We start from the raw sequence: 22,673 nt of genomic DNA, 5'->3' as shown, positions 1-22,673 counted from the left end.
GAGGGAGGGAGGGGGAGAGGGGGAGAAAGAGTGACGAGGGAGGGAGGGGGAGAAAGAGTGACGAGGGAGGGAGGGGGGGAGGGGGAGAAAGAGTGACGAGGGAGGGAGGGGGAGAAAGAGAGTGACGAGGGAGGGAGGGAGGGAGGGGGAGAAAGAGAGTGACGAGGGAGGGAGGGGGAGAAAGAGAGTGACGAGGGAGGGAGGGGGAGAAAGAGAGTGACGAGGGAGGGAGGGGGAGAAAGAGAGTGACGAGGGAGGGAGGGAGGGAGGGAGGGGGAGAAAGAGAGTGACGAGGGAGGGAGGGAGGGAGGGAGGGGGAGAAAGAGAGTGACGAGGGAGGGAGAGAGATTGACATCCATCACACACACACACAATCATGCAACCCTTACACACACAGAAACACACAATGCATTCCTTACACACACTCAATGCACCCCTTACAGACGCACACACTGCATCCCGTACATACACAGAAACACACCTTGCAGCCCTTACACATATATCAGGACATCCCCTACACACTCCACCCCCTGTGAACAAACTCATTGGTGGAACATGAAGGTGGACCCTGGGACCCAGACCTTGAGCTGTGTAAAGGGCCCCCAAAAAATGGAGCTGCTTCCCGTTCTCCCAGAACATTGATTTTTGTGACCACAGTTACAAACAGCCTCCAGAGAGCCTGTTCTACACCAGACCAGTGGAGCCAGACTGCAGCTAGAGCCCATCATCATCCTCATCTGGTTGTAAGTAGGCAATCTAGCATATTATTCGTGGCACTAATCTCTAATTTACCTCACATTAAAGAAACACTATAGTCCCCATCACCACTGCAGCTTAATGTCGTGGTTCTGGTGTCTATAGCCTGCCCCTGCAGGCCTTTTAATGTAAACACTGGCGTTAGTTAACATGGCAGAAAAATAATTGGAAAGTGTTAGGGGGGCTACTAATAAGGATAGGGGGAGAGGGGTAGGTAGAAAAATAATTGGAAGGGTTTAGGGGGGCTACTAATATGGATGGGAGGAGGGGGGAGGTAGAAAAATTATTGGAAGGGGTTAGGGGAGTACTAATATGAATGGAACAGGTAGGGTGGGTTCTAATATGCATGGAAGGGGTTAGGGGGTACTAATATGCATGGAAGGGGTAGGGGGTTAATATGCGTGGAAGGGGTAGGTGGGGTTCTTTTGTGCATGGAAGGGGTAAGGGTGGTTCTAATATTCATGGAAAGGGTAGGGGTGGTTCTAATCAGGAGGATCCCAGCGCTGTATCCGGGTAAGTAAAACCCCTTCCCTGTAGTGACCCTTTAATGTTATTATTTAATCATTTATATAGCGACTGCAAATTCCGTAGCGCTGTACAATGGGATAAACAACTCCTAGTTTACGGAATAAGAATATACCCGGCGAGTAAAAATGCTATCCCCCCCAGATTTTTTGGGGTTCCTACGCCCATGCGCCAGACTGATTTCCCTCTCTAGTCGGTCCTTTCACACCTCACCCCTCTGTCAGTCCTTATATTGGCTTCCTGTATCCTATAGGAGTCAATTCAAAGTGCTAACCCATACCTATAAAGCACTGACCAATTCTAGCCCATCCTATATCTCTTTACAGATCCATAGGTATGCCCCTTCTTGGTCTCTCCGCTCTGCCAGTGACCTTCTCCTGTTGGCTGCTCACACCCGTACGGCCAAGTCACGCTTGCAGTACTTCTTATGGAATAGCCTGCCTACCGCCATCAGACTCTCGCCTAGTCTTCAATCATTTAAAAAGTGCCTTAAAACCCATCTCTTTAGGAACGCTTATGGCCTCCCAGAGTAACCTCTACCTCACATACCTGTCTCTTGCGCTCTCCTAAAGGACAGCACTTTACGTTCTCCTCCAGCTCTGCTTCACTTCCACCTTGTTTGATTGCTACTTCCTGTCCTATTGTGTTTTATACCCCACCTCCTATTGACTGTAAGCTCGTTTAAGCTTTCCTGTAAGGTTTCTTGTAATTGTCCTATTTATAGTTAAATCCCCCCTCTCATAATATTGTAAAGCGCTCTGGAATCTGTTGGCACTATATACACTGTGTGCAGAATTATTAGGCAAATTAGTATTTTGACCACATCATCCTCTTTATGCATGTTGTCTTACTCCAAGCTGTATAGGCTCGAAAGCCTACTACCAATTAAGCATATTAGGTGATGTGCATCTCTGTAATGAGAAGGGGTGTGGTCTAATGACATCAGCACCCTATATCAGGTGTGCATAATTATTAGGCAACTTCCTTTCCTTTGGCAAAATGGGTCAAAAGAAGGACTTGACAGGCTCAGAAAAGTCAAAAATAGTGAGATATCTTGCAGAGGGATGCAGCACTCTTAAAATTGCAAAGCTTCTGAAGCGTGATCATCGAACAATCAAGCGTTTCATTCAAAATAGTCAACAGGGTCGCAAGAGAAACCAAGGCACAAAATAACTGCTCATGAACTGAGAAAAGTCAAGCGTGCAGCTGCCAAGATGCCACTTGCCACCAGTTTGGCCATATTTCAGAGCTGCAACATCACTGGAGTGCCCGAAAGCACAAGGTGTGCAATACTCAGAGACATGGCCAAGGTAAGAAAGGCTGAAAGACGACCACCACTGAACAAGACACACAAGCTGAAACGTCAAGACTGGGCCAAGAAATATCTCAAGACTGATTTTTCTAAGGTTTTATGGACTGATGAAATGAGAGTGAGTCTTGATGGGCCAGATGGATGGATTGGTAAAGGGCAGAGAGCTCCAGTCCGACTCAGACGCCAGCAAGGTGGAGGTGGAGTACTGGTTTGGGCTGGTATCATCAAAGATGAGCTTGTGGGGCCTTTTCGGGTTGAGGATGGAGTCAAGCTCAACTCCCAGTTTCTGGAAGACACCTTCTTCAAGCAGTGGTACAGGAAGAAGTCTGCATACTTCAAGAAAAACATGATTTTCATGCAGGACAATGCTCCATCACACGCGTCCAAGTACTCCACAGCGTGGCTGGCAAGAAAGGGTATAAAAGAAGAAAATCTAATGACATGGCCTCCTTGTTCACCTGATCTGAACCCCATTGAGAACCTGTGGTCCATCATCAAATGTGAGATTTACAAGGAGGGAAAACAGTACACCTCTCTGAACAGTGTCTGGGAGGCTGTGGTTGCTTCTGCACGCAATGTTGATGGTGAACAGATCAAAACACTGACAGAATCCATGGATGGCAGGCTTTTGAGTGTCCTTGCAAAGAAAGGTGGCTATATTGGTCACTGATTTGTTTTTGTTATGTTTTTGAATGTCAGAAATGTATATTTGTGAATGTTGAGATGTTATATTGGTTTCACTGGTAAAAATAAATAATTGAAATGGGTATATATTTGTTTTTTGTTAAGTTGTCTAATAATTATGCACAGTAATAGTCACCTGCACACACAGATATCCCCCTAAAATAGCTATAACTAAAAACAAACTAAAAACTACTTCCAAAAATATTCAGCTTTGATATTAATGAGTGTTTTGGGTTCATTGAGAACATGGTTGTTGTTCAATAATAAAATTAATCCTCAAAAATACAACTTGCCTAATAATTCTGCACTCCCTGTAAATGGCATTAATAAGGATAATAATAATTTAGAAGCTGTGCACTCAGATAATCATAGTAGAATATTATTGGAGGAGTGTCTAACTATCCTCTTTTTTAAAGTGTTTAACACACACCATGCAGATGAATTTGAATTACTATTATTAACTGTTATTTTCACTAAATATATTCATGATTCAGTGTATTCCATAACGTAGTACAAACAGTGCATACCAATTTGTTCTGTCTCCCTATTGTATCTAAATAATATTTTTCTCCTTCCTGATTATAATCTTGGTGGAAGATTGGTGAATCTTCCCTCGAAAAATCACTCAAGACAATTAGTATCTACTAACGTGACAATGATGTCCATTTAAGAAATAATCCAATATCAGATATAGGTCTGAGTTCCTATCTGCTCAAACTGTAGTTATCCTATTCCTTCTCTCGATCTACCTTATTGCAATGCCGCAAATCTAACACATCAGCCAATAGATCCTGGTGCCTAGGTGTCTGTCTGTGTGATATTGATTGAACATCCCTCCTGATGGTGTTTGTTACCAAAAAAAAAAAAAATACCAGCGTTTTGGGTCAAATTAAACCCATTCTCAGCTAAATTTCCTGGATTGTACTCTATAATTATATTACAGAAGAGAAGCCTGCATTATCTCTTCATAATGTATTTTACATATTTTGTATAAGTCCTGCAAGCAATGAAATAAATCTGTGGGTCGCAAGTAGCGATGTAGAAATTAAATACTACATGATATTTTACTGACACCAATGCTTTTATTAAATGCATTGCATATTTATTTGAAGACCATTGATTTGGTTTCTGTTAACATGAATTATTTTTCTCTTGTAGGGTGTTGACGAGCACATATTTATCCATAAGCCGTTAATTTATTGCCACTTCGCTCTTGGAGCTGGAGAACCTCGCTATTTTTCAGTATCTGATTGGGAAAAGCTGACTAGAATTCTAACAGACACACTTGAGCATTACAATGAAATTCATGCAGCTATGCATCTTGTTCTGTTTGAAGAAGCCATCCAGCACATGTGAGTTTTCCCCTTATTATACTATATTTCTCTATGATAATGTCGTAATGTCGTATATATATTATTATTATTATTATTATTTTATTATTTATATAGCGCCAACAAATTCCGTAGCGCTGTACAATGGGATATATGTATCTAAGCAAAATATTTTAAGAGTACGTAGTCCTGGCACAGATTCAAGGTGGCGTGAACTTGCTGCCTGGTTGTCTCAATAACAGCCCAGGAGCATATTAAATGCTTAGCACTGTGCACAGCTTAATAGACTCTATCAATCCCCATCTTTGATCGGAAGATTGGGATCATCCTATAGATTATCCACTCTCCCGAACCAATAATTCATTTTACTCAGTTAGCTCACTTTATACTCAAATTAGACCTATTTCGGACCACAATGCTACACATTTGTGTTTGTACCAATGGATAACACATTTCGCAACACTAACTCATGAAATACTCATAGCAACAACTGTCAAACTGCCTAAACTACCCCCATCAGCTACAATCGTGTCTGAAAAGTTGTAAATACAGTAGCCTTTATCACAGATTATAGTGTAACGACTGTTAGTTAATAGATATCACAAACTCCCATTCTCTCGCTCTCTTTTTTTTTTTTTTTTGTGATTAATTTCATAGCTGCCGAATCTGCCGAATTCTGGAGTTCCCCTACGGAAACGCACTTTTGATCGGTGTTGGCGGCAGTGGAAAGCAGAGCTTATGCCGCTTAGCAGCCTTTCTCTGTTCACTTGAAGTTTTCCAAATAACCCTTCGTAAAGGATACAGCATTAACGATCTCAGGGTAAGATGCAAAGATTTACCAGTTGTGTCCAAGGCATCTGATCTATCATCTAAGTTGAATGTTGAAGTCTGTGATTGAGGCTGTCACTAGGCAGATAACAGATGCTATTAGTTTATTCAGGAGTTCAACTCATAAGATTCTATAATGGATTGAGACTAGGTGATAAACTACATATCCCATGAATCCCTGCTAGGCAAGAATGACAAACTCTTGATTGGTTTATCATCTTTCTAGTTTGAGAGGGGCTTATGAATTATCAACATAGTTAATTCAAAATAGTCTTCAAAAAGTAATGGAGAATGTGCTCATCTTGACTATTTACAGATTTGCATTGGAAAAAAACATAAAATTGAAACATGTTATATTAGTTAAAGGAACACAAACGTGTATTCCTGACACTATAGTAAAAAAAACAATATTTAAACCAGGGGTCCTCAAACTCCGGCCCCCCAGATGTTGCTGAACTACAACTCCCATGATTCTTTGAATTACATAGATAGCCAGAGAATCATGGGAGTTGTAGTTCAGCAACATCTGGGGGGGCCGGAGTTTGATGACCCCTGATTTAAACCCTCACCTTTATTCCAACGCCACTCTGGTCTGCCCGCGCTGGCCCCTCCCCGATCCACCTCCTTAGCTGATATCATGAGAATTGAAGATCCCAGCCAATCCAATGCTTTCCCATGGTCAAGAAGGCATCGTGGGGGGTGGAGCCAAATGGTGCAGTGAGGAATCAGCACCTCCTTATAGAGTCAATCAATGGAGCTCTCTTGAATCAATGCATCTCTATAGGCAAAGTTCAACGTTTCCATGCAAAGTGTGCAGTACTGACAAAGTAAACACTTCTAGTGGCTGACTGAGTGACTGCCACTGGAGGTGTCCCTAGACAACAATGTAAACACTACCTTTTCTCTGAAAGGCACTAACCATAACTATAGTGTCCCTTTAAATCTTCTATTCTGACTTGTTAATGGTAAATTTACTTGGTGATATAGTATGGTTGAGCTTTCACTTGCTACTCCGGAGACTATTACAAAGTAGCAGGGAAGAATAAAGACCATTTCCCCTATCACAGTAAACCATCAGATAATTGACATTAAAAGTAGTGTGCTAATCCCAGAGCAGAAGAACCCCGCTCTAGACTGGTGGAGCATTATAAAGCTCCTGCCTTAGAAAACGTTCTCCACTATGAACTTTCCAGTTACTTGGCTGCGGGATCGAAATTAACGGTGTTTTTTCTAAAATGAGGATTACATAGCTTTATAATTAAAGTATGGACTATTTTTTTTTTTTTTGCAGTGCAGAAAGGTTTAACATAAAGGCATGTGATGCCCCGACGGCATTTCACGTGCTTATGCAAGTAAACAATAATAACAGCGGGGTATCTGATATATCTTGCACATTTTTTAGGGTATAGGGTGCGATTGCATGCAACAATAACATGGTAAGATAGGTTGTAGGTTTTCAGTAGCTTGTGGTCGACATGCTAGCTAGATATTCATGATGCTTATATCAACGTTGGTTATATTTACGCTTAATATGCATTATATAGATTACGTGATGGAAAGTCATAACAGTAGAGGAAAAGAAACGATAACTTGGCTCAACAATTAGTATGACTGTTAGCTTGTGGGTCACTGTGGTTCGGAGCTGTGTGTGGTGATGCCTCCTTTTCTCCATGGGTGTCAATCTTGGTCACACAGTACAACAGGCTTAGGCTGAAGATGATGAGCCTGGCGCTGACCTGTATGGAGGCTTTGTGTAGAGAGTCTCTATTATCCGATGCCATCTCTCGTGACGCAATGGACAGTGGTTGAGGTAGTGTCGGAGGCTGCTGCAGCGGTGGGCAGTGTGGGGACATCCTTCCAGCCCCAGGCTGTTTTGTAGGCCTGCATCACGGTGCCACGGTGCAGCTTCTGGAGCCTGGGTTTCTTCCCCTGACGGGGGCAATGGAGGGCCTGGTGGTCTTTGGCCTCTTTCAGCAGTGAAGCCTCCTTGCGTGTGAACGATGCGTCCGGGACTTCGCCCTTTTGGCCTCCAACCCGGGTGGGCACTGTGGTTTGGGAGTGTGTGGGGCGCCTGTCGCTTTACCCAAGGGTATGCTCTCCTCTCCCCGCCGCTGTCCGCCTCCCCCACCCGTCATCCGTGCTGGACTTTGAGCGGTTTGTGCTGCTCTCATGCGGCCTCTAAGGTTTGCCCAGAAGCGGCTGAATATTACCTCCAGGCGCTGTGCGGTGTCTTGGTAGATCAGCGTGTGCTGGGATTGATTCGGCGCAGGCAGCGTGTCGCTATCCGCCATCTTAGGGGTGCCTCGTGGGCGCCGACAGTGGTCTTTCTCCACCTCGCTTCTCGGTGTGGCTGGCGGCTCCGAACCCACCGTGCGGACTGGGATGACCCCCGCCGGTCCAGGGGGGGTGGGGTAGGAGGTGAGTCGTTTGGAGGATTTCTCTGCCGAGTCGCCCGCGAGGAGAGCGTCCGTCTCTCCCCGACAGGGCCTCGAGTTTGCCTCTTGATGCTGGTGCCGGTTCCCGGTAAGCAATTGGTTAACGGCTGGTATCAATCGATTTGCCGGGGTGTCCCTGGTTGTGCTCTTACCTTCCTGGTGTTGATCGTGCTGTTTTATTGGGGTTTTTGGCCTAAATCGTGCCATGATGCTCAGGAGCTCTAATTCACCACGTCCTTGCAGCCTGGAACCCAGGCTCCGCCCCTGTATGGACTATTTTTTATGGATCTATGCTAATCACCATTTAATGTTTGGGGGGGAGTGGTTAGTGGTTGATAGTTGACTATGGATCCCAGCTTGTCAAATACATATTTTGTTAGCAGGAGGTCGATGTGTGGTTGACCACTAATAATCTAATTTATTGATAGCATTTCCGAGTAATGTGTAGTTTTCACTAGATATACCTAAAAAGCTTTGAAATTATATGTTTCTGAAGACCAGGAAATCATGGCTTAGATTAGGGAATGTATTCTCATACTATAAAAGGCAATGTTTACAGTACACTTGATACAGGCTCTGCTGAGCCAAAGCACTGCCACTTGCAGTGTGTATATAGAGTTCCTGATAAAACCTTTGAGTGTCTGGACTCCTGAAAGCTCTTTTTTATGAGATGATAGACCTTATTGCAAACAAGTTCAATTCATATTGGAAATACACAGACTTAAACGGTCACTAAATTGTACAAGAGAAGGCTAAAAGACTAGAATACGTGGACTTTGTGCGATAGAAGAGAGATAGGATCATGACAGACTTCTCCTGAGGATCTAACTATAATTAAAGATGGAGACATTGTAAAGACAAGTCATAGGTTAAAGTTGAAGGGTAATAAAATCAATTATCACTTTGTAGGAGCAAGAATAGCAATCCGGTACAGGTAGTCAATGTTAATACTTAGAAAGAATTCATGGTTAAGTAAGGTATAATATGACTATAATGCATAAATGAGGAAAATTAACCTGAGATTTCACTGTGGGCACACTAAATACGCCAATTTGTTTTCATTTGTCATTGCAATCTGTGTTCCCATGTTTTGCAGGGCCTCCGTATCACCACATGCGTACACCTGCTCACCATTTATTGTCAATTTACGCTAAGCAAACAATACAATTTTCATTCTTGCAAAACAATTAAAAATTGCAGCAAAAAAATAGAATCTCTGTGTAAATAATGCCTTAAAGTAATGATTTGCTTAATTATCCATTTGCAAAACAGTCTGCAGGTCAATGCAGAATAAGCGTTGTCATAATTACAGAAAACAAACCAATTTTGTTAACTCATCCATAATTGGTATGGATGCCTTGTGAGCTGATATACTTGATGTGACTGTTCCCATGGTTTCCAACTTTATGCTTTTAAAGAACAACTTCACTTAGATCTCAAGACTGAGGATCGGTGATAGATAATACTTTGTCCCACTGCGTTTTAAGAAATGTTCTGTTGTCGACATGGAAGTCACATTGTACTTTCTGGGTACAACTCAATCAATGTAGAAAAAGGGGGTAGTACTAGCGCTAATTTAGTGGATGTGATATAGGTGAACAAGCTGCTTCAACACCAAATTCTTATCTTTAAACAATAGTGAAATAGTGGATACAAGGTGAAGCGCTGTATATTTTAAACAATGTGAAGTATAAAAAATAGGATAATAGGTCTGGAAGACTTTTCCATTTTTACATATCCAGTTGAGGAAGCTGACAGAGCGAAACGCGTCCTGGGAACTTGAAGATTACTTGTCTTCATGGAATTGGACTTTTTTAATGCCTAGTAAAGTGTTTTTATAATGTTATATATTTTTATGTAAATAAAGTATTTATATATATTTTTTTAACACTCCTGGCATTGTTCCTGCTACTTTTATTTGCACAAAGAAGGATTGTGGTCCTTAACCACATACACTCCTGATCAGAGCCGATTTGGATGGCTCTGGGTTTGTAAGTACCCCTTTTTTCCCTTTTATAGATTTTATATCTAAGGTACTGCACCATATACCTCTCCTGATTTTAGAGACCAAGGAAGAGGAAGAACTCCCACCAAAAGAAGGGATTAGGATAGCCTTTACGGATCCTACAAGCGATTTTATTGAGCTATATCCATTAGCTCTTAAAAGTGTGAGTGGGAAATTTATTTCATTCTACACTAATTTATTTATATCACAGGATACACTATTTTTGTCTTTATTTGTGTTTTATTTTAAGGTACTATATGTCACATATGGACTTTTGTGTACGAAATTAAGGTATTATCCTATTTTTTATACTTCACAACTCAATCAATGTTTATGTTTCTGTAGAATAAAAAAACTGTAATAGTGTACAGAAAAATGTAATACAATAGATTGCACTTATATTTAATTATATTTTTAAAAAAACTTTTTATACGTATACCTACTAAGGACAGTAATAAAGAGCATCTGATTTTGTGACTTTAGTTAGTTTAGGGCCAATTTACTTTCCCTTTCTGAAACCCAAAATTAAGTAAGGAAATACATACATACTTATAGACTAAGTAGTCTCCGTAAAGGGACCCTGTAGGCACTGTAACCACTTCATTTTATTGAAGTGGTTGTATTGTCTGGAGTCCCATCGTACCATATTTATAGCCAGCAGCCTGACCCCTCTGTGCTGTTTAGACTAAGAGGAAACACTAGCCAAAGTATTAATTTATACCATTAATTGGCAACTGTGATGGGCTGATAGATCAGCCTATTATAGTGGCCAATTACTAGTATAAATTGGCACGTCAAAGCCTGAATATAGTCTCAGACTTCCTATACCTCCATTGGAGGCCAGGGACCCTAGTTCTCTGCAACCCTTTGCAAGCCTTCCCAGCCTTGCAAAGGGTTGCAGAGGGGTGGGGGGTATACGGAGGAAGTCGCAGCCGGGCTTGAGGAATAAGGAGCCATGGAGGACAGGTAAGATGGAGCCATATGAGAGCAAGCTCACAGGCTCACTGGCACCTTTAAGAGAAGGCAGGCTCATTCTAGCAAAGCGCTTTATTTATAAAAGTGCCAGTTTCTTACTTTTATAACCTGCCATTAAAATCAGATACTCTATACAGTAGACATAAAGCACTTCAGTTAGCATGTGTGAGGTGGTCCTTTAAAAGAATCTGGATATTTAAAACAAACAGAAAAACAAGATCATATTATCAGGTAAGAATGTCCTAAATACAGGTTTACCTAAAATCTTGTGAGTAGACTGAAACACCTGCTGTCATGGTATTGGAGTTATGTATTCCAATAACCTGCTCTAGAAAGTGTTCTAAGAAGGAAGTAGATTAATTGCCATATATTCCACCTGTATGTATAAATGTACGTGAACATATTTTCTTACACAATATATAAAATATATAAATTGAACCCATTTTCTTTTTTCGCTTGATATCATTAAAGAGCGATATAGCTACACTGTATTTGAAAGTGGGAGTGAAGAACATCGGGACGGTATTTCTACACACAGATGCCCAGATCCCCGATGAAAGATTTCTCGTCCTGATAAATGACATGTTGTCATCCGGTATGATATAAAGATTTTTGTATGCTGCATGCAAACCGTGAAATTGTAGGATTGTATTTAATTATTATGTCTTGTTTATATTGTACCGATATAATATACATTGCTGGATAGATACAATAATTAAAGAATATTATGAGATTTTGTTTGACAGAAAGCAACAAAAAGCCAGTGGGCTTTTATATCACATGGTTTTCAGGTGAGTAATGTGGCACTAACTCTGGAATTTGTGGATGCCTGATGGGTGTCATTGTAATTTGGATTATTTACAAATGTATGATTTACCTATGGTCAAGCAATGTAAGTTAATTGTAATAAGTGCTTTGCAGTCATCTTGCCTTTAGTGAATAGTGAATTAGAGTGTTAAGCATTTTCCTCCAGTCAACCATTTTACCCAATTTTGTGAGAGCCAGTGGTAAATCATGGCCATTGCTCAGGCTGCAAAGATTTACCACGCTTGTAAGAGTTCCTGCATGTTTTTTTATTTTTTAAATTTTACTGAAGATCAATAGTGTCATATCTTCAGCACCCAGAAAAAAATAACAAAATGAGCCATTAAAGGAGCACAAACATGTATTCCTGATACTATAGTTCCAAAACCATTGTTTAGGTACCTTTTGTGAGAACTGTTTTTTACTCACCTTTTCCCAGCGAAGCGCAGGGCTCCTCGCATCTGCCCCTGCCCCAAGCCAAACGCTGCGCTGGCCAATCAGCAACTCCTCATAGAGATGCATTGAATCAATGCATCTCTATGGGGAAAATTCAGCGTCTTCATGCAGAGCGCGGGGACGCTGAACGTCAATGATGCACACTGCGCAGCACTGGCCCAGGAAGCACCTCCAGTGGCCGTCTGAGGAGTAGCCACTAGAGGTGTTCCTAGGCTGTAATGTCAATACTGTCTTTTCTCTGAAAAGACCGTGTTTACATTAAAAAGCCTGCAGGGACACACTATACTCATCAGAACAACTGTATGGCCTTAAATAGACTCTAGTGTCTATTTAAGGCCAGGCAAGTTTAGTCTTCATAGGCCCTGTGCCTTGAAAGTTTAAGGATAATGCTGTTCTTCCCTTCTGTAACTAGCCAAGACCAAGAAGAGGTTTGGCCTTCACAACTGGTGCTTTTGGCACTGCATTAGAGCTGTACATGTTGCATCATCTGGGGAGGGAAGGGTGCTAAAAGGATTTCAGGCAGAAAACCACTGCAGCCATTGTAATGTATAGAAAAACAGTGAGAAAAAAAGTGCAAATACAAAATGTGATTTTTTTTCATGACAAAAACAATTTCATACATGCAGCGGTAGTATTTAATAATTCAATAATAGGCATCACAGGCCAGAAGGCCCATAAAGTAGTGAAATATGGATGGACTGGTGTGTTCTGGTGTGTTGTAAATGAACAAAAACAAAACAACAACTAAACAACCTCTATACATAAGACATTACAATAATGCCCCAGACAGCTGCTTTGCAAGATAATGCTTGGCCTACAAAATATGTAAATGCTACATTCATTGATTGGCATTCTGGGAGAAATTTTTGAAACAATGCAACTGAGAATATATTTATATTCTATCAGACGATTATTTATGGCCTATAAATAAATATTTTGAAACATGATTTGTGAATTTGATTAATGTAGAAATAAGTTTCGACATATGAAAAAAATAAACCATATATACAAAGTTATTCACTAACCTCTGAATTCTAGAGAATTAAAATGTGAAGGGCAAAACTGCAGCTCAAATAGCCAAGTTATCCCCAAAGCTACATGACATCTGAATATCTTTCCAGCTAGAACATTGATAGCAAAACAAAAAAATATCTAAAATAAATATATTTAATAAACTAAAGGTAAGGATTCATGTCTTTTGTCTAATGTGATCTCATTACATTTTGCCAAAATTGAAAATAAAGATTGTCAAGAAAAAAACCCCAACAAAACATGAGGATCTCAATGGTAATAAAAATTCGAACATAATTTTAAATATGCAAAGAGGGTGTTGGATTCATATATGATCTATTTGTTCCATTAAAAACTATTTTTTGAAAACCTTTTTAAAAAATTGTGTTTAATATGCCTGGTTAATGTACTTTAGTTTATTAAATGCATTTTAATTATGATTTATATATAATAGCCGCTAATTACATTATTCTAACCTACTCTGTTTTGGGGTTTGCTACTTTAAATGAGATAAGCGAAATAGCACAAAAAAATAAATCTTGCCAAATACGTTCATGATCAAAACAGTTCAGAAATAGAACATTTTAAATGAACGCAGGGCATGGGGTTTTGAATAGGCTTCATCAGCATGTGTGAAAGGTCATCACTGCAGATTTGCAATAGGAGCTGTCAGCTCACCTCTGTGACACAAGAGAAACAAGTTGCTTAATATAATGAGTCGCAATCAGCAATAATTCGGTTTATTATGAATTTTTTTTCTTTCTTAAATATATCTTTATCTCCTCTTGTTACGGAGAGAAAATCTGTGATTAGTTAGCATTTCATGTATAAAAATATACACAATTAAAGCTGCAGTCCTAGACAAAATGAGTTGTCATTAATAACTGGGTAAAGCTTAGGGCTTTTCTGTACATTTTGTAACTAAAGTTGCTTTCTTCGTGAATTGCAAGTTCCTGTAGCCTTCGAAGGCAAATGATCAACCTCGACATTTAAATGTGAATAATTATGTACACCGATGGATCATTCCCAAATTTCCTACTTGTCTCAATAGTCAAAGGGCTGCCACACCATAATTTTAATCGGACACATATTAAAAGAACAATATTCAAGGTTCTTTTCTAACCTTACAGTCCTGATGCATGTATATTCATACCTTTTCCAAAAGGGTCCCTCCAAGTACCATAAGCACTATGGCATGCAGTTCGACTAATTATCCTGGGGCGGCTTCAGAGCACTTCTGGCACCATAACCACTACATACGTAGTGATTACGGTACTTGGAGTGTTCCTTTAATGAGGAGGAACAACTATACCTACCATAGTTTAAATATCTTTAGTTTATGCCTGCTTTGGATTTTATTAGGTTGATGGTATTTGTTCTATTCTTTTTTATTCCCCAAATCCAGAAATATATCCCCATTTCCTACCTGGAACCGTTTCAGATCTCCCCTCTTCCGTAACCCACAGCACATTGGTATAGCAATAAAATTTGCCATACATGCTCTTTTTGTTTGTATCATACAGGTGATATTCCTGATCTCTTTAGTGAAGAGGAGATAGATACCATTATTTCTTCCACAAGAATGGAATTGCGAGCTCTCTGCCTTCCTGACTCTAGAGAGAATTGCTGGCAATTTTTCATCGACAGAATCCGGCGACAGCTGAAGGTAAGAATAAAAGAATGAAAAGAGAATCAAACAATATGGAAAGTCTCTATCATTCAGAAGACGCGCAAAAACACAGCGTTTTATTGGCATGCCGCCATTTGTCTCTGATACCCTGATGATTCATTGTTACTTTTACAATCCCTTAAACATTATCTCATTTTTTCCACAGGTTAAAAAAAAAAAAATAGAAAAAAAATAAATTGTACACATTAGTTATATTTTGTTAGATTTCGTAAGCGAGTTTCCATTAAATACGACACTGGGTTCTTGTGAAATCATTGATGCTCTTTTACTTTGTGTTCTGTTATTGAATGATAACACAGGGGTTTTTGTGGATTTGAAAGTTGCAGCGTTACGGTAAATATCAATGCATCCATCTGTTCAGCTACATACACCTAAACTATAAAATGTGAAAACCAATCATTTATTCATGTTTGTCCTCTGGGCATGAATGTTCCCCGCACGTTTGCTGACAATATAAGTACAGGTGATGTAATAAAATTGCTGATTTTAAGACACTGACAGGAGAAATAATACTACGTAGGGAATAAATTCATTTTTGGCCATTTGTTATTTAGATATTTTCTTCTCAATATAGTGCATGATATTATTATATTTTCAATATCATGCCAGCCAACATTTAAAAAAGACCGACAGGATACTGTAATTTTAAATATGCGATTGGGGGTGTGGCCAGAGGCAGGGCTGTTCTTCTAAGTAATTGTAGCGATCTTACGAAAAACAATTTATGCAGCTAAGATGTAATTTAGAACAAGAACATTGTGTCTCATTTATACAGACTGATTTTTAAACATGGTAGAAAACAAGAAAGAACTAAAATGTGTAGTGCAAGGTTAATTCAAGCCTTAAACAGAAAGAGTGGGATAACCCACAGTTAGTACAAGTACAATAAAGAACTAAATGTGTAGTACAAGGTTAATTCAAGCCTTAAACAGAAAGAGGGGGATAACCCACAGTTATCTATGATTAGAGATATGAAGTACTGTACATGTCTTGAATACTGTTGCCCTATGCAATGAGATGTTTTCCTTATATCTTTTAAAATTCCACTAAAATTTCTGTAATCCATATATTTCTCCTAGTATATTCTGTTCCAGTTAAAAATGGAATTCTATGTTTATTGATAATTAGTACATTTCTTTAATGAAATAAAAAAAACCTCTGGGTGATAATATAATATTATACTAAGAAATATCAAACGTAAATATAAGGAAAACATAACGTTATAGCTAAATTTCATTCAGTCTATGTTCCTTTCTTCTGCTCACTATCTTGTATATTTGTCTGTTTTTGTGATCGAAGATTGCTTTTTATACAAATGTTTTGCAATAGAAGTATGCATTTTTTGCACCTGTCTTTAAAGTACTCAATTAGTTTGACGATGAACCAATTGGTCCAGCAGAGAACCACTTTCGATTAGTTTTTAAACTGATCGATCGGTTTAAAAAAACAAATTGTCACATTAATTGATTTGTTTAAAGGACAGTGCCACTACTGCCACTACTGCAATGTCTGCCTTGTATAGATGTGAAGATTTTATACTATACGAAAATAGGATGCTGCCGAGATCACGTTTTGGGTTGACAGAGTGGATCATTGGCAAAAAACGGACAACAGCTCAAATAGCCTGCCTTTCGGTGGGTCCCCGTTCAGATCTCAAGCTGGTTTTAGCTCCTTTTGTGCCATTACAAAAAAGAACCAGGCCATATGCATTTTAGACTGATTCCACCCAAAAGGGTGGTCCAGATCTGAAATGCAGGCCGGCTCTCTGCACGAGATATACAGCAACCCCAAACGATCATTTCAACCTTGTTAGGCATCATCAGTGAGGTATAGCTGATATCCCTCAAGGCACCGTGAGCACGGGGTCCACGTCTGCGTTACCCTTTAAACTTAGCGTTCAGCCAATAATCCACTATCAGTCACACCTCTCTGACAAGTCCCACAAATTATCTTTGGATTTAACTCGATCTCTCAAACAGATGGAAATTGCTGGAAGTTTTGTGTGGTTTATCGATTTATTTTTTTTGTGTTTTAAAATTATTAATTTTTTTAATGTTTTTGCTCTGCTCTAAAAAAAACAATTCATATTTTAATAAAACAGATGATCTGAACGATTCTAATTATGAACAAAAATTAGTGCCAGCAAGATACCATATACTCAAACAAATAGTATTTCTGGAGCTGCGTCGTTGTGTGAGATCATTGTGCATTAAATATTAAACTTGTTCTCCTGATTTATATTTTGCTACTATTTATCGTAACCCATTTTGAGCACTTGTCTTTTATGTTCTCTGGCCATTACTCTATGTATGGTGCCCGTTTGGTTCCTTTACATTCTCTTGCTTAGCGAAAGAGCTGGAAAATAGAATTCAAGTTTTGAGGTACCCTATTTTTTCCTGTTTCTGGCACCTATTAGCACTGCTTTATACTTGCCTTGATCAGGTTGTGGTTTGAAGTTTTAAACCATGCCCACTGTGTAGAGTTCACAGGATAGCATGAAAGTGTGAGAAATCTGGGGGAGGGGATGGAAGCCTAATAGCCTCCCAAAGTCTTGGCTCCTGCTTTTTATCTTGTTGCCGCTTTTAAGTGTAGCTGGCCGAGTCCGATGATCGAATATTGAGAAATTAGGATTGAGGTCTCGCATTGAATTCCAAAGTAGTCCTCTACTGCGCTTCTGTATTAGGTTATTGTGCTCATGAATCTCTAATATATTATAATATAAATCGTAATTATTTTTGATATTTAAGTTTGCTGAAACCCATCAATATACCCAGACTAGAATATTTATTTTGCAAAATAACGTGGAACCCACCACCACCCTCCAAAATCATCCCCCCCCCCCTGTTTTACTGATCTATACAACGTTTTATGATTTTATTTATGATTTCTAATTTGTTGTTGTTTGTTTTATAAACACCATTGTGGAATAGGTTTATGTGGTTGTTGTTTCATAAATTAGAATGTTATTGTGCTTTATGTTCACAGATGTTAGATTAAATATTTACTTGTCGCATTGTTTATTTTTTCTCAACACTTTCTTCCCTTCATCTACTTTGCTGAACAACTACTGATCAATGTATATGTTTACACACACACACACTATTTACTAAAAGGAGAATTAGAGGAATAGTCAAACTGAAACCGTTGCGGACTTGGTTTGGTTATTTTGCACTTTAATTTGAAATTTATCTTGAATATTTAATCTCGTTAATAACCCTGACAGATGGTTATATTCCTATAATGTAGATAGAGAAGTTAGGTTGTTGCAGGAACTTAATTCAAGAACAAGAATTCCATGTTATTACCGTAATTGTAATGTGTAAAGTATTCTTGCCAATACCTCTTTGGGCCACGCAGAATTTCTGCAAGGACAATCTCTGACTCTTTGGTTAGATCTGGTTATAATAATAGTACAGTTTCTGTTCTGCACCTTATATTACCATGAGCACTTACAGTGACAGATAGGTGAGTTTATTAGGTAGCTCTCTGTAATTGCTGGGTTTAAAACTGAAGACAGAAAAAACTACATCCAAACTAGTTTTGTCCATCATAAGAATAAAGGTTCATTATGATCAATTACCACTAGCTACGTTACAATCAGTACTGTTTGTTCCTTATTCAACTACAGGTCCTCCCAGCAACTTGCCCTTCTTTCAAATAAAGTAAAGTAAAGACACAAAATGTCTCTTTTTGTTCAGTTTGCCTCTACTTGTAATCATATATTGTTTTCATCACTCTCTCTTTCACTGATTAACACCTTATTTTCTAACCGTATTTAATAAAAGTTATGTTTTATTTATTCTAGAAGATAAGCGATACCTATATACTTACATTATATCCTCCTCCCCCCCTCCCATTTTAATCTAGAATTTTTAAATACTCAGAAACATAAAACTTGCTTTTGTTTGTTGTGTTTATGTTTAACAGGTTGTGTTGTGCTTTTCACCCGTGGGTTTCACATTACGAGCCAGAGCAAGGAAGTTCCCAGCGCTTGTGAACTGCACAGCAATCGATTGGTTCCACCCATGGCCTCAAGCTGCCCTTCATTCTGTTAGCGGTAGCTTTATTCAGAAGCTCGATGGACTTGACGTAAGTTTGCCTTTCTGGTAACTCACATGCACTTGTCATTTTTAATGCCACAGTGAAGAATGTGCATTACACTGCTCTTGTTTTTTTAAGGAAAGAAAACACAGGCATGTTGAGCATCCCCATGACCTTTTAATAATCATATCTTACTGTGCGGAGCTGGTAAATAGCTGCCTTTAACGTTAGCCTATGCTCAAGTGGGGTAAGGTCTGTTAAGATAGGTTGAAAATTGTCTAGGGATACCTCTGCTCATTCCTCTTCCTCTCGCATCGGTTAATAATAAACATAAGTGTGGGCGAAATCTCAAAACGTCCCATGGCTCATTTACTATAACGCTAAGCAGATAAGAATAGATGCCTGGTGTTCAATCCTACATGCTCTCTCCTCACCACAGTCAGGCCATGAGCAGTAATATTAGCGTCCTTCCCATCTCTTGTTCCTAGCCAAAAATAAAATGTATATGCTTATCTTTAAATACATCTATGAGTAAAGTCAAGAAACACTTCGTCATGTCTAAACTTTTCAAGTCTACTTATTAATGAGATTTTTTCACAACAATTATGCCTGGACAAAACACTTATACAGCTTTAGGATATATCCATGCAAAAAAATAACGCATAGGAAAGTTGGTGTTGCATTTATGCACAAAATGCCTCCACTAAATTCTGGTTGATTTATGTCCACATAGTAGAGCTGCATACAGACTATTGTCTATGGCATTTATTAAACAAAGCAGTTTATGAGAGAGGCTGCATCTTTCAGCATTTTACCCGTGATATAATCAGGATGAATTCATTTGGAAAGGCCCCCCCAGCTAATTGCCTAACCCTGTTAAAGTATTTGGCTTCCAGTGTAATTTCAGATCCTCACAACTCACACTGTCCAAACAAACAAGAATTAAATAGGTGCATTTTTGTAAGTCTAGTCTCTCCAGTGCAATTTTTCCTACTAAGCAATATTTGTTAAAATTAGGGCAGAAATATGTTTGACGAGAAACATTATAACCATTACATTAATATTTCTCTATGGTTTTCTCCTAAAACATTTTAAAATTGCATTGTTTTACCAGCATTTTGAAGAACAGAATTATGTCTAAGCAACAGTATAACCCTTTGTGAATGTTGTATTGTTATCTGTATTCAGTTTGTTACATTTTTATTCTCTTTTATTTTTTTTATTTCTAATTTTATATATACAAATAGGTGGGTGCACTCAGAAAGTCTTCAAAGTCATTCAGCCAGTGTTTAATATGATAATCAAAGAAATAACATCTGTGCAAAACTAATCAACGTTTCGAACTATTCGGGTCTTTATCAAGATCCAAACGGGTCGAAACGTCGATTCATTTTGTACAGATGTTATTTTTTGATTAACATATTTTTTGATTTACATATTAAACACCAGCTTTTGAGTGCACCCTCCTTTATGTTTACTGCATATTTTAAACACAGTTCTACACCAAGGCAAGATATACATTTTTTTTATAGGATTGAGGTGTGCCAAGTCTATGTATATATATATATTTATTTTGTATGTATTAGTCTAAGTGTACTAGAATTGTGTATGATGTTGGCACTATACACACATTGCTGTTATTTCTCATCCACCTTCCTGGAACATATATTTGGGATTATTGCAAAAAATATATTTCCTATTAATGTCTCCTGTTTTCTTACTACATGATGGACTAATTTGGACTTACTACAGTTTATGGACTAATTTTCCATGGCTTGAGCAATATTTTCATCCCCACACAATCTATCATCATCGTAGACTTGTGTGACTGTAATGTGGGGTTATTTACTAAACAATAGTATTGCATTTTGGAATTGCTGAATTTTGGACAAAATGGTCAAACTGGTAAAAAACAAAACAAAAAAAAAACCCTGTAGTGGGGCTATTTTAGCATCTTTTTATTTCTGTTTTGTACTAACATTTAAATTGTCCTGATCCATTCCCTGTGTTTTTTTTTACCCAATAATGCTGTAGGTGCTCTCTTTTCTCTTTTGAGTTCTGCATAAATTAAGTAGCAGTTGTAGTGAATTAAGCTACCATGATCTAAAGCTAAAATCACGAGAGACAGACACCATCTAATTTTGCTTAAAAAATACAGCTGTTGTTGCTGAAGATACAAATCATTATTTTCTGGATCACATCACATGAGGACGTGATGTCTGTCATTTCTAATTACAGGCCGGCTAACAGTTGTGATAGCATTATGGACCTGCTTGCAAGTTTGTAAAATTGCAGGTGTGTTGGGCAGCAACAAATATAAGGCAGGAAACGTGAGGTTTTTGAAGGGACACCCCACTGCCGAAATATAAAAACATTTTTTTTATATCGCTGTTTTGTAGATATTCCCCTAACGAAAACATGCATGAATTAGTTCAGCGAACAGAAATGACTTCTGAATATTTTAGAGAAGATTAAGTTCAAGTTGACATTTTCTAAATTAACTACAAAGAGATAAATATACATTTCCATTGATTCACTTCTCACCACTCATCATAGAATATGAACTGAATATATCAATAAAAAAGGAAATTACGTCAGATATAAACTAAGTGCAGGATTTTAGGTCTGTTCATTAAATAGTAAGCTTATAATCATAGTTCCATTTTGGATCTGTGCTGCCCTAGGCATGACAGAACTCGGGCACCTCCTAATTTAAATTTTCCCCACCCCTTCCTCTCAAGGCCACACCTCTACCTGTTAAAAACAGACACTTTGACTGACAGACACTTACTCTCAGATACACTGAGATACACACACACTCGCTGATTTGACACAATCTGACAGACACACATAATCAATCAGACACACAGGCTCCCTCACAGACACACACTGGCATACATACACACTCACTAACACACACTGACAGACACACATAATCAATCAGACACACACAAACACACTGACAGAAATACACTCTCGCTCACAGACACACACTCACTCAGATGCACACTCACTCACTCAGTCACAGACACGCACTGACAGACATACACACATTCACTGACAGGCACACACAGACTCGCTGACAGCCAGACACACACACTGGCAGCCAGACACTTATCTCCACTACTTTTGTGTGAATTATGCAAGTAAATTGTTGCTTTACCTCAACCTAATGTTGAGCAAATAGATCAACGCAATAAATGTCTTAAACTCTTTGTTTTGTGTGTGTATGCGTGTGTGCATGCGCAAAGGAAATGATCTGCATAGTGAAATGTTATCAAACCAGCTGATTTACAGGAAAAAGTTTATTTTTTCCGCAACTCCAGTGCTGGATTAATCCCATGTGTAGAAATAACATAAAAACATAGAAACATATTTTCAAAATACTTGAATTAGTCCCTAGCCGTATGCCTATCCCACGCATGCTTAAACTCCACTTCAGCTGGAAGGCTTTTCCATGCATCCACTACCCTCTCAGTAAAGTAATACTTTCTGATATTATTTTTAAACCGTTTTAAACCGTTGTTTAATAAGTGACAGGCAATCACCAAAACCAGACAAACAGTCCTCACTCATAAGGATCTCAGGTTTAAGAAATATGAAAAAATACAAAAAAAGGAAATACCTACACCTGCCGGAAGGGGTGGAAAAAAAAAAGTACAAAAACTTGTTAGTTACTCAGGAAGTAACTAACAAGTTTTTGTACTTTTTTTTTTTTAACTCTGTCCTGACGCTTTATCAACATGTTGATGAACATGTTGTTGATGCTAAAACAAATGGAGAAGAAAATATCTCACTCACATATTTCTGAGCCTATGAA

General features: G+C 38.7%; 1 protein-coding gene across 1 annotated transcript in view; it reads left to right on the top strand.

Moving 5' to 3' along the window:
- The window catches only part of LOC134571235 (dynein axonemal heavy chain 11-like), a 260,314-nt gene that overhangs the window by 137,885 nt on the left and 99,756 nt on the right, over positions 1-22,673 (top strand). Inside the window, exons 50-54 of the mRNA XM_063429407.1 lie at positions 4,436-4,629; positions 5,266-5,428; positions 11,323-11,446; positions 14,646-14,788; positions 18,740-18,901. Coding sequence (XP_063285477.1) covers positions 4,436-4,629; positions 5,266-5,428; positions 11,323-11,446; positions 14,646-14,788; positions 18,740-18,901 — 786 coding nt within the window. The remainder of the gene's footprint in view (positions 1-4,435; positions 4,630-5,265; positions 5,429-11,322; positions 11,447-14,645; positions 14,789-18,739; positions 18,902-22,673) is intronic.

This window comes from Pelobates fuscus, chromosome 8 (genome assembly GCF_036172605.1).
Source record: "Pelobates fuscus isolate aPelFus1 chromosome 8, aPelFus1.pri, whole genome shotgun sequence".
Taxonomy (NCBI): Eukaryota; Metazoa; Chordata; class Amphibia; order Anura; family Pelobatidae; genus Pelobates; species Pelobates fuscus.
This window is presented reverse-complemented; position numbering and strand designations above follow the sequence as displayed.